The 14,460-nt window shown below is 43.5% G+C and overlaps 2 protein-coding genes across 5 annotated transcripts in view; both read right to left on the reverse strand.

Annotated features, from left to right (window-relative positions):
- LOC135904404 (cleavage stimulation factor subunit 2 tau variant-like) overlaps window positions 1-2,308 on the reverse strand; it is a 41,301-nt gene extending 38,993 nt beyond the window's left edge. For all 4 annotated transcript variants that reach the window (XR_010565107.1, XM_070521610.1, XM_065435192.1 and 1 more), the window contains exon 1: window positions 2,100-2,308. Coding sequence is in view for 3 of the 4 variants with exons in the window: in XM_070521610.1 (XP_070377711.1) it covers window positions 2,100-2,178 (79 nt within the window). In the remaining variant the exon portion in view is untranslated. The remainder of the gene's footprint in view (window positions 1-2,099) is intronic.
- A 3,371-nt stretch (window positions 2,309-5,679) lies between these two features.
- The window catches only part of LOC135904405 (cylicin-2-like), a 43,711-nt gene continuing 34,930 nt past the window's right edge, over window positions 5,680-14,460 (reverse strand). Inside the window, exons 11-14 of the mRNA XM_065435193.1 lie at window positions 11,390-11,472; window positions 7,876-7,956; window positions 7,605-7,685; window positions 5,680-5,882 (exon numbers count right to left, since the gene is read on the reverse strand). Of these exons, the coding sequence (XP_065291265.1) occupies window positions 5,878-5,882; window positions 7,605-7,685; window positions 7,876-7,956; window positions 11,390-11,472 (250 nt within the window). The 3' untranslated portion in view covers window positions 5,680-5,877. The remainder of the gene's footprint in view (window positions 5,883-7,604; window positions 7,686-7,875; window positions 7,957-11,389; window positions 11,473-14,460) is intronic.

The raw sequence follows: 14,460 nt of genomic DNA on the forward strand, positions 1-14,460 counted from the left end.
CGAAATATATAATTGAGTCGGTTAGCTATTGTTCCCGCACATGTAAATCTGTGCCAAAGCCAGTTGTTTTGAGAAGTACAGAAGTATAACAAGTTCTACGACTGCAGTTTATGCATCGAACACGTATAGGTTTAAACGCTGCTTGGTTTTTAACGTAAGGAACAGCTCCTTTCTTGGTTTCTGTGATTCTATCTTCCGTGGTTTTCCCGCACAACTTTACCGCCCATGACCTGTGATGGTGTTCGCAACGTAGTATATTGAGCAATACGCGACAAGACTAAGAGTTCCTAACTTGTAACGTTGCCCCTTTTCCTAGACCGTTATTATCTCTTACCGTTAACTTTTTGCTGTGGCAGCCGTTTAACGCTCAAAACATGTATTGTCTCTGCATGCCGTTGTCCATTCGCTGACGCTGTCATCATCACCGTGTGGCCGCCATCACCATTCGACTGCCTTAGCATTAGCACCCTCTCACCTTTTAACAAAAACTCCCCATATGGAGAAGTTTTTTTTAAAGAAGTCATAGACTCAGCAGCACCTAGTGAATGACGGCGTATAAGCAGCTTCATTCCAATGTGATTCTTTACATAAACTGCCTACCCCGGTCATGTAACCAGACAATTGTTTACAGAAGAAATGTTCGAGATTTTCCTTTCCTTGAACACCGCTATGAACCACTCAATCTCTGCTGTTCCTTAGTGACCTTGCAAAGCACGCAGATTCATTGTAAGTGAGGTGCTAGTTATCACTGACATGGTGAATTTCGCAGTTGTCCCATCCATCAGATTCCTGAGTTAGGAACAGCTCCTAAAACGGTGTAAATTTCGACAGCAGAACGTGGAATATTGATTGCGAAGGGCGGTGATTATTACGGGGGAGTTTCAGTTTCAGCCGAGGCATGCACTAGGTGTGTGTGTGCTACAGATGAGCGTGCAACTCGGTGGTGAGCATCGAAGCCAGCTGCAGTATGGTATTGTATTTAGCCATGCAGCTGACTGATACTCATTTGCTTTCCCCTATTCACAGTGTAAACCATGCTCAGTTTTGTTTTGTGCATTTATATCTGTCCACTGCGAATGGTCTCGTTTTAAATGGTTTGTTGACCTCTCTAATTTGGCCCTTTATTATTCTGATATACCAGCGGATATATATTCATGCATGGTATTTCTTTTCCTTAAAGGTTGCTTGCTTGCTGGTAAGTGTTGCCTTATCATCATTTTTTTTCCTGCTTCCTCTTACCACATAGTCTTGGACAATGACCCGTGGCGGGTTAGTGCTGCTGTCTCGCAACAGTTGAAACGTACAGCTGGGCTCTTGCTCAAGACCTTGCTGGAGTGTGGGAACTTACGCCACTCGTGGCTAGTACGTTGCCCAGGAGCATACTTGAGGTTTGCCGAGAGCTATCGGTGCTACAATTGACTAAGCCTGTGATATGCGCGGCCGGTTACAGACACAGAAAGACAAACGGAAAGGCAGGAAGCCAGATTCACCATGTTTGTCAGAAACGTAGGGGAGTACTAGTAGGCTAGCCCTCCGATTGCTACTTAGTTGTCAGGAGGGTACAATAGCTAGAACGCCTTAGAAAAAAACCTGTCGAACCTTTCTGGACACTCCTTGTTACATAAAGGATGCTAAGCAGAGTGGACCTCAGTGAAGTGTAGGAAACGAACCTGTACTTCCACCCCTTCTAACTACTCCTTCCCCCGTCGCGCAACAGTTAAAGTAACGTACTGCGCGAGTTAGTCGCAGTGCTAACTACAGGCGATAACCAGTCTATTTGTGCACAGGCTTTGCTCGGTGCATACACTCACCGACTACATGAAGGCTCTAATGTACTGTCATGAACATGGTCACTGTCTGCAACAGGTACGTTAAACCAAATTTTGATTCAGACGTGAAACAGTTCTGAACTCATTTTAGCACTTCGAGAGATACGAGAGTTTACAAGAAGTAGCGCGTTGCGTGTATGCACTGGCGACTTGGTCTAGCCATAATTCCCGGGCAGCTTCGTCGGCTGTGGCAATACTGCCAATCATGTGATCCAGTGTGTTTATCATGCCGCTAGCAACAAAAGGCGTGAAATCTTAAGGTTTACTCACTTCTTGCTTTAGCGAGCTGCACTTCTGTGACAATAATCACGACGACAATGAGTGCGATGTTGACTAAGGCGACCTTCATTTTTCCGGCCTTACGAGAATCGGCAGCCGATAGCTTATGTTTGTCAGTGCGTTTCACTCATGTCTAGGGAGCGTACCGAGCTGTAGACGCAACCTGCGGCAAGCAGCTTGCGCAAAAGAAGAGGCTACTATTGTTCTTTAACCAGGCACAATGGGACTGTCACTGCTTTCGTTTTTTTTTGTTACCTCTTAGCTCTTTCTCGTTTCAGCTCGAAATGGTCCCCTGTCTTTGATCTAACTCGCGGTCCATTCGGATTGCACTGAAGTCAACCGGCAGCATGTAAATGCAGCGATGTCCTCTTGCTGCCTTTATTGTGATGTGAAATAAATAGGCAATCACATTCTTTTAGCGTGGTCGCCACACTGCTCAAAGAAACTAGGCAACTATTCGAAGTGCGACAACTATCTTGGTATGCGGATTCTCTCTGAATGCGACGTACTCCTGTGGCTTCCCTGATAATAGCAACAGGGTTTAAAAATTGCACCACAATCTTTTATCGTTTATCAGTTTCCACTTCACAGAACGACTCTATCGTTTTGCAAGTGGTACTTTTCCTATTCTGCAATACGTATGCCTCTGCTGTTTGCTCCTATGTGTTCATTCCCGTTCCCTGTTTTTTTTTCATATCTTTAGGGATAGACAATGCTCATTACTCCTTTATTTATTGATTTGTGAGACCACCGTGCTGATTAGCCTCTAGAAACTTCTAACACGCCCATACGGATCATCAAGTTAGATACTCTATATTATGCCGTTCGCCCAGCTTTAAACATGTCAAAGATTGACGCTCGGCCAAAGCCACCACCGTTGCCGAGGCCTTATGTGGTGTCTGTGCCTTGGGTTCGGCAGGGCGTCAATTTGTTCACCTATGCAAACATCAACTGCATAGTACGAAAACCCGTGAGACAAGTCTGGGTGTTACTTAGAACTGCACTTTGGGTGCATCACAAACAAACTAGTTAGCTTGCTAGCTAACTAGCCAACTAACTAGCTGACTAAGTAGCTAACCAGCTAACTAACCAGTTACCTAGATAATTAAATAGCTATCTAGCTAGCTAACCAGTTAGTTTGTTTTGCCTAAAACAAGCTAACTACTGGGCGCACGTATACTACGCGTACCCAACAAGTTTTGGGCACGAGTTAATATCTTGTGCCCAAAACAACAATTAGCACTCAAATAGTAACGATAATAGCAAGTAGGGAGTTAGCACCCAGTGAGTCAACCAGGAAGCCTATAAACACTACAGAGCACGCTGCGCGTGTTGCAGGTGGGAGTGAATACATGCTGAGCGGACGCTTGAGCATAGGTCTCTAGCTGAAGTTCTCTGGCCTTGAGTTCTTCCCCAGTCACCCACCTCTGAATTATAGGTCGTGTTTCCTGGTCCTTCCAAATGAACATTGCTTTTTCTGACGCGCAGTTGGACCCACGCTCACGCCGCGTGCTACGCGGGTGAGAAAAGACACATATCATCATTTTTCGCTGATGTGGTAGTTTAGTTTTCTTTCCTTTGTAGTCGTTCTTTTGCTACTCTTTAGGTCAGAAGGATACCCGGGGAAGCTTGTTGGAGGAATTGAAGATATGCCGTGGTTGCTGCTCACGACTGCGTACTAGTATCATAGATAGCTCTAACCCATGTACTGAGTATCCCACGGCGTGTGCACCAAGCAGGTGACGAACACGGGAAGGCAGTGACCGCATGCAGTGGGAACATTTAAGCTTCAAACTCAGGAGGAATCTCTGAGGTACACAGTTTCACTCATATGGCCCACCTCTAGTAGATAGGTAGGGCTTCCTGAGCCTCTCATATTGATATCAATTTTTCCAGCCTACGTTTACACTAGGCCGCATGAATCGTGCTACACGGAAAAACAAGAACTTCTGTAATGTTCTCGGACAATTGGAAGCGATTGTGTTTACATATGCAATTGTATATATGGTAACCTTCTGTAGGCTCCTGAAATCCTGTAGAGAACTTCGTGTTTATGCTGACTGAATAAACTTTGTGAACCAACACCGACACATTTTGCGGCAAATTTTGTAATAACATTTTTCTTTACCAAGTGACAGGGAGTAGGTGGTGCCACGTAAAGTTACCAACCTCTGCTATTGCATCATGTCAATAAAAAAAACATACCTGGCTTCTTCGCGTTCTTAGCGTATTCTTCTCCTCCTTCCTCTTCCTGCTTTGGCTTTTCTGTCGGTCGGAGAGACCACATGACGAACGTTGTTAGAGGAATAGGTGGTCTTTCTAGTCGGCAAACATGTACTAGCCATAGATGGCTCCATAGCGTGCAGTCAGTAATCCACAACGCGCGCGGTAAACAGACCCCTAGGCGGAAAGAAGTTCAGCACAGAGACCATTTCTGTAGCCGTCACATGAGCTCTGCGCCCTATGCAAATACTTATAGCACTTCGATTTGCTCGAACTACTCATCAACTAATAAGCAACAAAATGGATGAGGAAAAGTCGACGGCTACGAGTACACATTCCAAAGCAAGCATCTCTAAATGTGTCCATCGAAGCTGCTAAATGGTGCAGTACCTGCATTTGCAGTTGCGCAGCGTGAACAGTTCGACAGTCACGTAGCACTGGCTAGAGCAACGCTCCCCCAAAAAAATTTCAGCATGATCTCAACGTTCATACATCGACTTTAACAGTAATCGCTGACTAAATCGCCCGAATGTTATGCCCACCTTATATACTTTACCTCACTATTCCGAATAGCGCAGTGAAGCCTACGAATCGCTCCAGCGAGGCTGAAAGGAGAACCATGAGAAAGGCTTCTTCCTCGCGCGCCTCTGGTGGCCTCCTATACGATGCTGGCTGAAGGATGTTTCATGAAAGGATTTGTAGCATATTATCGGCGAGCCCTCCTCTCCTCTCTTTAGCATGCGGCAGACTCTCAGTACTCATTCGCTGACGCAACCCTGGCGGTATGCCACAGAGATACCGGGACACGGTATCGTTGCATCTTAATTTATGCAGAAGAAGAGCTGGATGTCCCCCACCATTGCTTTATATGCGATGTGTAAGTCTTACGATAAGCGGGTCAAAATTACCCGCGAGAATGTTAGAGGGTTTCTGTATCAAGTCTGCCTTTGATTTTGGCAAATTTCTTCTCGCGAAGAGTTGTTGCATACTTCAATCTCGCTAATTAGTCTAAGAAGTTATAAAATTTCATAAAGCTTCGCACTGTTTGTAAATATTAGCTTTTACAATTTAAAATTTATCAATTTCGTTTAATGACATTTACAAAATTGAAAATTGTCAATCATACCAACACAAACCTGCAAAGAAAACATTTGTATAGCACGAAAGAAACCTTTGTAAAATAAAGATACACAGATTGCCATTGTACCTTTGTGCTACAGGCGGGTTGATGACAATATTTTCTTTCAGTATATTTCAATTTCCCAGTTAATCGAGGGACGCATTATGGTCTTGATGGCATGACCTAACGTTTCTACTTGTTTTAAAAACAGACAATGTGGTTGTGAAAACGTCTTTATTTACAGGCATGACTTCCAGGCGTATGAAGGGTTGGGGCAAACTATCGCACGCCTCATATCAGGGAGTATAAACTGACTTCCAGTTTGTTCCTAGAAGATCGTGTGATATGATGGACCATTTAGTCATTCTCGCAGGCCATTTCCATCTCGAGTGCTGATCCCGGCTGGGGCGGCGTGGCGATACCGAGTCAAGCTGACATGAGGTAAAAATGAAATTTTAGCAGGTAATAACAGCTGTGGGAAGATATGCGTTAAGTTTAGCATGAACAGCTCGATATACGCTAAACAGAACGTATACAAAGGCAGCGCCGAGCACTGGCAATTCCTCACCGAACTTTTTTTTTTTTTGCGACTGTGGACAGCCGACGCCAGCAAACGTGGTCCAAACATGTAGCGTAATTTATTTTGTCTGATCAGATTATAATTTAAATAGACACAAATCTAAGTACATGAATATGGGATGCCAAAGGACATAAAAAATGCATTTGTTGTGAAATATTATATACTCGGCACTCACGAAAAATGCAGCAGCGAAAAATAAGTCTCAGCGGGCACCGCCTCTTTCTGATACATTCCTCAACCATTTCGCTGGGTCACTAGCGAACTAGTCCACCAAAAATCATGAAGGAGCACATCAACAAGATTGCGGATAAACTGATGCCTTTTTCTGTACAGCACGCGAAGCATTTCAAATTGCAGTGTGACCTCTACACCTGTTAACTTCACAAAGCTTCCTATCATCATATTTTTATTGCGATTGCAATTATATTGACACATCAGGCACATTTCCACCATCGTCGTCGGCGTCGTCGTGATGCTCCGCATAAAGTTCAAGTGCGATAACATCGTCGTCACGGGCCGATCGCAATGTGTGCGAGTTAAAGCGTGCGAGGATGAGCCGACGACGGTGCTTCGATCTTGGTGATGTAAGGGAAGAAGGTGAAATGACGCACGCCGTCTTCCATCGCGCACAAGGAACCCGGATAGGGTACCTTGTGGTAGCGGAGTAGCGGAGTTCTGCTCCAGCGGTAGCGGAGTAGAACTGCGTGGACCCATAGAGTAAGCCTGCGCGGCTGAGCTCGGCCGCGCACGGTTTATCTTGAAAGCGATCTGCAATGGGGACAGAGTACACGTGCGTCGATGGCTGATTGCTTCGTTGCACTGTGTTCTCGCCGCTTAATTCGAGCTGAAATGAGAGGCAGCACGAAGTTCGATTCGCTCGCGGCTGCTGCCGTGCTTCCTCACTCCAGCGTTTCGACAGCGAGTGTCCGCTGGGATTGAGTGAGAGGCGTTTGTGTTTGCCTGCGTGCGTGTGACACCATGCTTGTTAATATATTTAATAAACGAAAGTTTACGAGTGTATGTGGCTAATAAAACTACTATCCGTACTTCGTATAGCTGTCTAGCAATTTGCTATCCCTATCGATGCTCCGCCTTTCGGGCGAAACGGCGAGTTTTTTTTTTATAAGGTAGCAGCACTCTTCGCCGTGAATAACGGCAACAGCTGCACAGGTTTTGAGGTTTTGAATATTGTTCATTACTGGTTCGGGGTCGTATTTGTGCTGTTCACTTTTTCTACGTCTAGTGTCAGGTCATACGTGTCATAACCTGCTGCGACATTTAAATGTCCGTTCCTGCAAATTTTACTCGCACTTTTGTATAAATAAGACTCCGCATTATTTTTGGGACTCAGAACCAGAATAATTAGGGGATGATGCATTTATTTAGCACATGTTATGTTTATTTATGGTAATGACTGTCTGTTACTATATCATAAAACCAGCATAGGCGCAAAATGTTTTGTTCGTTTTGAGCCTCACTCGATATGTTTTAACTCTACTCGTACTTGGAATCATGTAGCTAACATATGTATTTCTACGTGACGTGTGCTACGAGGGTGCTAGAATATACGTACCTGACTTTTTGTCCGATGAGCTAGTTCCTCCTGTTGCAGCTTTCGAATCCTTCGCATCTTTCGACTCCTTCTTATCCTTTCCTGTGAATCAATGAGCATACTATAAGTAGCTTTTTCATTGAATGGTGAAACAAATATTTGCTGGCATTTCGCGCTGATGGGCATGCAGTCACAGGAATAGTTGTATTGCTTGCTCTGAGCAGACGACGGCGCTGTACAAAAGCGTACAACGACGTACACTTTCAAGCGACAACTGCGCGAGGATACACACCTGCCTTTTTCTCAGTAGTACCACCTTCTTCTGCGCCATCTTTAGAATTCTTCGCGTCCTTGGAATCCTTCTTATCCCCTTCTGTAGACCAATGAGATTGTTATAAGTAAATCTCTGACTAAATTGCAAAAAAAAAGTAGTGGCACTGCGCGCTGATGGGCACGCACTAGTCTCAGTGATTGTGCGCATTGATTAGGCCACCGCTTTGTACAGTCAGCGAAAAACAGCATGTACTTTGGAGTGACCACTGCGGATGACATATCAAAATCAACGTTTATAGATTGTGATAACCTTTAAACGTAAGCGGAGAAAAAAATCTACCAGCCAGTTAATTCACTACTCCTTCTGAATAATTTAATTTCATTTCTTCTCATTCCCTAGAATAAAATAATAAGGCCCAATTCAGTTTTGCCTAACTGCCAGTTTCTGTCTTCTTTTAAATTTGATGGTCGTTTTTGACTTACTACTTCAAGTATACCAGTACCTTCAAGTACGTATCATTCGAGTAATTTTGTTTACCTTAAATTAGATTATCTTAATATATTTTGATGATTACATTATGGCTAATCTGTCTGCTTTGTAGAAAATCAGGTTGTGACGAAAATTACTAATTAATGATTATTAAGGATACTGGAGGAGTTTAGCTGGTTGCGCCCGTTGACATGTGGCTGTGGTATTGTAGCTTGTTCGCCAAGGATGGCCCACTGGCTTTTCGCTGCCAGCACACTGATGCCGGCCGCATACGGCTGCATTCAGGTGAATTCCAAAACGCAGCGTGATTTCTGGCACAGGACATATTTATCAACGTACAGAGTAGTTTCCATTGTCCACCACTGCTTACTTCCGGAATCAAGTGGAATAAACAGGGTGCCTGTGCAATGTATGTTTTCGGTTGCGCGCGTGTTTAAGATGAGGCTGTATTCACAGTAACAAGCGGTTACTCTGCATAAAAAATATCTGTCCTACATCTTCCATCTCTATGAACATCGTGTCGCCCACTAGGAATCGTATGAAAACGCATGTTTCTCTTAACCAAAGCGAGCTACTTTATTTAGGAGGAAAATTTCTCATCAGCTTGGTATACACATCCCTCAGTGACCTTATTGAAAAGTTTATTACTGCATTCTGCTTGTTTTACCTCCCCACACTGTGGCCTTTTCTCTCCAAACATATCACCTCTTTAAAATGGCCAATCTTTGCTAATACAGTGGACTCTCGTTAAACGGAACCTCAAGGGACCGGGGAAATATGTTCCGTTTATCAGGAGTTTCGTTTAGCGAGAGGAGGTTCAGGATTTCGCAATCCGTTCCAGACTGCTTGGTCCCGACGAGACAGGCGTGCGCGCAATTGGCAGTCTCCGCTGAAGCGGATCTCAGGTGCAAAATCTAGGTATTAAAGAGGACTGTATGCTACGGGCACAAACTTTATTGCACAAAAGCGGTAAGCAATGAACTTTTTTTTCAGAGCACTACTAAAATTTTTTAAAAAATCTCAATAGTCCACTTATTCCGTGGAAATCAGCGGGAACTGCGATTTATTGGCTTGTGAAAAAGGACTTTATGTTTGCTTGTTTGAGCTCTCGCAACCGTTTTCTTTGAATGGCACCACTCATACTAGACAGGCTGCTCAAAAACAGCTCAGAACCTTCTTCTCGTTCGAAGAAACTCTTCAGCATTTGGACTGCCGATTCCGCCTGCGCAGGTGTCACCACAGGATCAGAGTCGGCAGTCTCGTGTTCGACTTCTTCATCCTCGTCTTCGCTTTCATCGGGGGGATAGACATCAGCTACAATGCTCTGCACGGTATTTTCCGGACATGTTGCTACATCACTGTGAATTTGAACATACAGACAGTGATGCGTACCGCGATGGGGCTCTGCGTGAACGTGAAGTTGCGGTTTCGAGTCTATTTTCGGTTCCGTTTATACGGTGGTCAGAAAATTCGAGTTCCGATTAACGGGATTTTTTTTACATTGCCTTAATACAAAACCAACCAACTGCGAGGCGTTTGTTCCGTTTAAGCGTTGATTCCGTTTAACCGATTTCCGTTTATCGAGATTCTACTGTATAAATTTCAATGCCCCGATAGAATACTAAAGTCAAAATTGCGCAGGTTTTTCAACTATGTTGAATTTTCTGTAGTGTGTACTTGTCTAGCCGGTTCATACCAGTTCGTTAAGCAACCACATCATGGCCTTCTCAATTCTGGAATAAAGTGTTATTTTGTTCATTGCGCCTCCTTCATTTTACCCATTCTTGCTTCTCTACCAAAACTAATGCAAAATCTTTCTACTTCTGAAGTAAAACTTACGATACACCGAATGCCTCGATTTTTGTGTTTGCAATTATTTTTAATAAGTTGCAGTATCTACCCGTCTTTTGATTTAAAGATTTCGCAAAAAAAGTCAATTTCTTAGCCTGCAATAAGTTTTTTTGTAAAACGCTCGTTTTGAATGAGATGGCGCAGAAGTTATCGCTCATTATTCACGTTCTCTTTTTGTCTTTCTTTTGCAGAAACCTAATAAGGATATAGGGACGCCTTGTCAAATCAATGCCCATAGCTGTGGGAAGCTAGGTCTGCTGCTTAATTCCGCCAAATCGTTCTTTAGCCTACCAAGGAAAGGAATTAGCATGGTGTCTGGGCACGTTTCAATCTGACCGCCCAACCGAGTGCATTGGTCCACTACACAGTACCCCGGTCATAACCCGTCGTGAGATTTTAGGAGTTGGCCGCGTCTATAAAGTGACACTTCTACTTCTCACCCCCACAAACCAACACTGTAGCACGTATGAAAAGTTGAACAGAGCTGTTGAATTTAGGGAAACACTAAATGTCGCAATGTGGAAACAGCAGTTAGTTCAGTACTCGAGCGATAATTCGCTATTAACATAGAAAGAACGGGCAAAGCGAAAGGAAACTGAACTCAAGAATGATACAAAATGATGTGGGATCAGAATGTGGCGTCATTTCGGAGACAGGGAGCATTGAGATATATCATATTGCAGAGAAGAAACATCTAAAAGTACGATTCAAACAGGAAAATATGTTAGAAGATTGTTGCTACAGTGTTTCATATATGTGCGCCAATTGACTTTATAAGGCATGGTTTCACGCCGGAGTTAAAGGAAACATTTCTTCCCCCACATCAAGTATAATATGTCAATCTGTCGCTTTTGAAATTATCATTTTGAATCGCCTATCCCATTCCATCTGAGCACAATATAGTACATAAGAATGTCATGATAAAGGCAGCGAAGAACATCCATTACATGTGCAGAGATTAGAGAGCATGATTAAATGTGTATTATTTAGTATAGAGAGTGGTTACCTAGTCCGCACTCCGTCATGAGAGTCTTCAAAAGAGATCTAGATGGAATTCAAACACCCTTCTGGGGACAACTCATGTTTCTCTAGCCTCTTTCAACTCCTCCACCGGCATTTACATATCAACTTCTCAGTGCGGCCTTTGTGTGTTCTAATAACGATCGAGATTAGTATCCACACTAGTACTCACCATCACCTCCCTTGTCACCTGCATCCGCTCCACCTTTTTCACCCGTATCCGCAGCACCGTGACCTTTGGCTGCGGCTGCTAAACTTTGTCATTACAAACATACAAGCATAGCTGAGCACCACGCATCACGCTGATCGAAGCTGCTATAGGCTACTGCAAGTGCATTTTGCATTGAAGTCCTCTATTCACCACCGAAACCTCTACACTTAGGTGGCTAGGCCAGATCAGTGGTTCACAAACATTACTTGTTCTTTATCTCAGCATAAGAACTCTGAACTTTGTGCTAAAAACTTGACAAATCGCACTTCAGTAACCACCCTAGAGACATTTAAACTTATACTGCTAAGCCAGATCTCCATGTCCTTGCCGGATGCTGAACTTATTTCGGCCATCAACAAAAAAGGCAGATTAATAGGTGGAATAGCCTCGCGTTCGTGCAATTTGGTGCCGAGACATGCGAAGATGAAGACCCATGAAATTAGTTCACGATCTTAGAGATGCCATTTACATTCGGAAGAAAATTCGGCAACGTATTGCTGTGTTATGCGTCCACCACTGGAAACCTTTTGGGGAATCTCTTGAATTGCATGAGCCTACGCCGCTTGTAGGGAATACCGTGCTGTTCTGGACTTCAATTGTCTCCTCTGTAGATCCCTCTGTTTAAGTAGTAGGTCTTCATCAGAGACGCGGAAATGTCGACAGAAAGCTATGTTTGTAACTTTTGCAGAAGGTTTATGAGGGCAACATTTCGCACACTTATCTTTATTGTTTATTCCAGTCTGGTACACTTATCCCCATTGTCCCCACATGAGAACCTTCGGTGTTTTACAGCGAAGCTTTTTAGCCGGATTCCACAATTGTTTTTGTTCGGCGATGGTGCTTGATATCAAATGCCAATCAAAGGACAGTCAGCTATGCTAACCTGCGTTGAAGTCAAATGTTTTTTACTTGAAACGTAAGTATCAATTACTATAAGCTGAAAATTACTCTGCAGCTACCTTGCCCAAATGAACAACTTACTTGCGTTTTTGCTAAGTTTCCCGCAGTTTCGTTTCTCATGTCCTGTTGAACTGGCGGTCGACTAGAAACTTGGCGGTCACCTAAAAATTTGTACAGCTGTGGTGGCTAAAGTCGACGGCATGATCTAGCTACGAAGCCGGTGCGGCAGCCCTAAAGCGGCCATATGACCAGGACGTTGGTAATGAATTATCACCAAGCACAGCCAGCAGACAATTGCTTAGTACTGCCGGCGAATCGGGCAAGAACTCGCACGTGTGGCTTTGTTGTCTTTGGTGTACCAGTTGCTCAGATTGTCATGCATCTGCAAAGTTCACTGAATTCACATCTGTACATGTTGGCACTTTATTCCTTTTGCACGGCCAATTCTTTTCTGTACTATTATATAAACTCCTGAACTTTCACCTCATCTACGTCACTGATGGGATACGTGGTATTTGGTGTGTTTCACAAAAATAGTAACAACGCTCGTTGACAACATGTAGTTTATATAAATAAACTGAATAGCTTCAGCAATAACCTACAATCTGGAGGAAGCCTGAACAAGGCTTAAACACATGCTAATTCTTGTAATAATTGGTCAGTTATTAGTTAAAGGTTTTTTTCTGGCTGAACGCTGGGCTATGAAATGCCGCATATGTGTATCCAATTTTTTTTACCTGAGGAGCGCACATTCTTTGTGCGTATCAACGATGATATTGTTCGTAACGTGCAATAGGAGTAAACCGGTGAAGACGGGTATTGAATAGGGCTGAAGTGCTCTTTGAGCGCATTTATTTGTGTAGCACCCATGTCAAATAGTCACTGCAAGCAACATCGCCCTAGCACATGTGTTGTTCAACCATATGGAAGCGCATTGAATTGAACAAAAGTGGAATCTTGAGCACTTTTGAGAATGCGGGCCGACAGCAGATCACATAGTTGACATAGCCATACGTCCGTCGCTTGAACCTTTCTTAAGATAACAAAAGTAAGCAAACACCTAGCAAAAAAGAAAACACGTTTATTCACCCACAAGCGTGCTGCATCGTAATATCTAACACCGCTACCTCGTACTTCATTGCTGACTTCTGCTCGGTCAAGTAAGGCTTTATGAAGAAAACATTGGAGGTTGCTTAAGAGGAAGCTTTAGCTCGGGTGCTCCTATCTAAATACATGTAAAAGGAGAATTCGTTTTACTCGGCCACCCACTGCACCAAATCTGGTGAGGTTTGTTGTATTTAAAAGAAAAACTTAATATCTAGTGACTGTTGGTTTCAAATTTTTTATTCAGCTCGTAAATTTGTAATTAAAAAGTGGCAGAGTAAAAAATTTTCAGCAAACGAAACTATCAAGTTTACAATTTTGTAACTCAGCCGGGAAAATGATACCCCAATTTTGTGAATTGCATCTAATATTACATCTAAAGCGGACAAAGTTGATATGTTACACAAGAATCCCAAAACATTAATAATACGGAAATAGAGCTTCTGTAGAACACTTGTAAACAACGTAACAAATTAACGTAAGATATAAAATGACATATTCAGTTTGTCCGCGTTCAATGAGGTAATCGATGCCGTTTACATAACCGCAATATCTGTTCTTGATGCAGAGCTATTTATTTGCAAACTTGGTGCTTTTATTTCTTTTTCAAACTTTCGAATTTGCGAACATTGTTGTAACGAAATTCAGGCCATAAATTGAAATTACGCTTGCAACAGTCCCTAGAATCTAACTTTCTCTCTCAAATGCAACAAATTTCAACAAAATCTGTCCAGGGGTTATCTCGGAAAAAGTGTTTGCGCTCTACATGTATTTGAATAGGCCGCGTTGGAGTTAGGCCCGAGCTAAAGCTCCCTCTTAAGCTTCGCTTTTAAGAGTGGAACGGGGTTGCATTCACAGATCCCTGACTGCTTGTCCCGCTTCCTGGCAAGTGGGGCGTATGTAGCCGTAATGTTTGGCGGGAATCGCCGGCCGCGAATGCTATGCTCGTAGGCGCGATTTCTGGTAGAAACGCGGCCTCTTGCGTGGGCCATGATGCGTTGGAGGCGAGCGCCACCTGGAGATGTTGC

The sequence above is a fragment of the Dermacentor albipictus genome, chromosome 7 (genome assembly GCF_038994185.2).
Source record: "Dermacentor albipictus isolate Rhodes 1998 colony chromosome 7, USDA_Dalb.pri_finalv2, whole genome shotgun sequence".
Lineage (NCBI taxonomy): Eukaryota > Metazoa > Arthropoda > Arachnida > Ixodida > Ixodidae > Dermacentor > Dermacentor albipictus.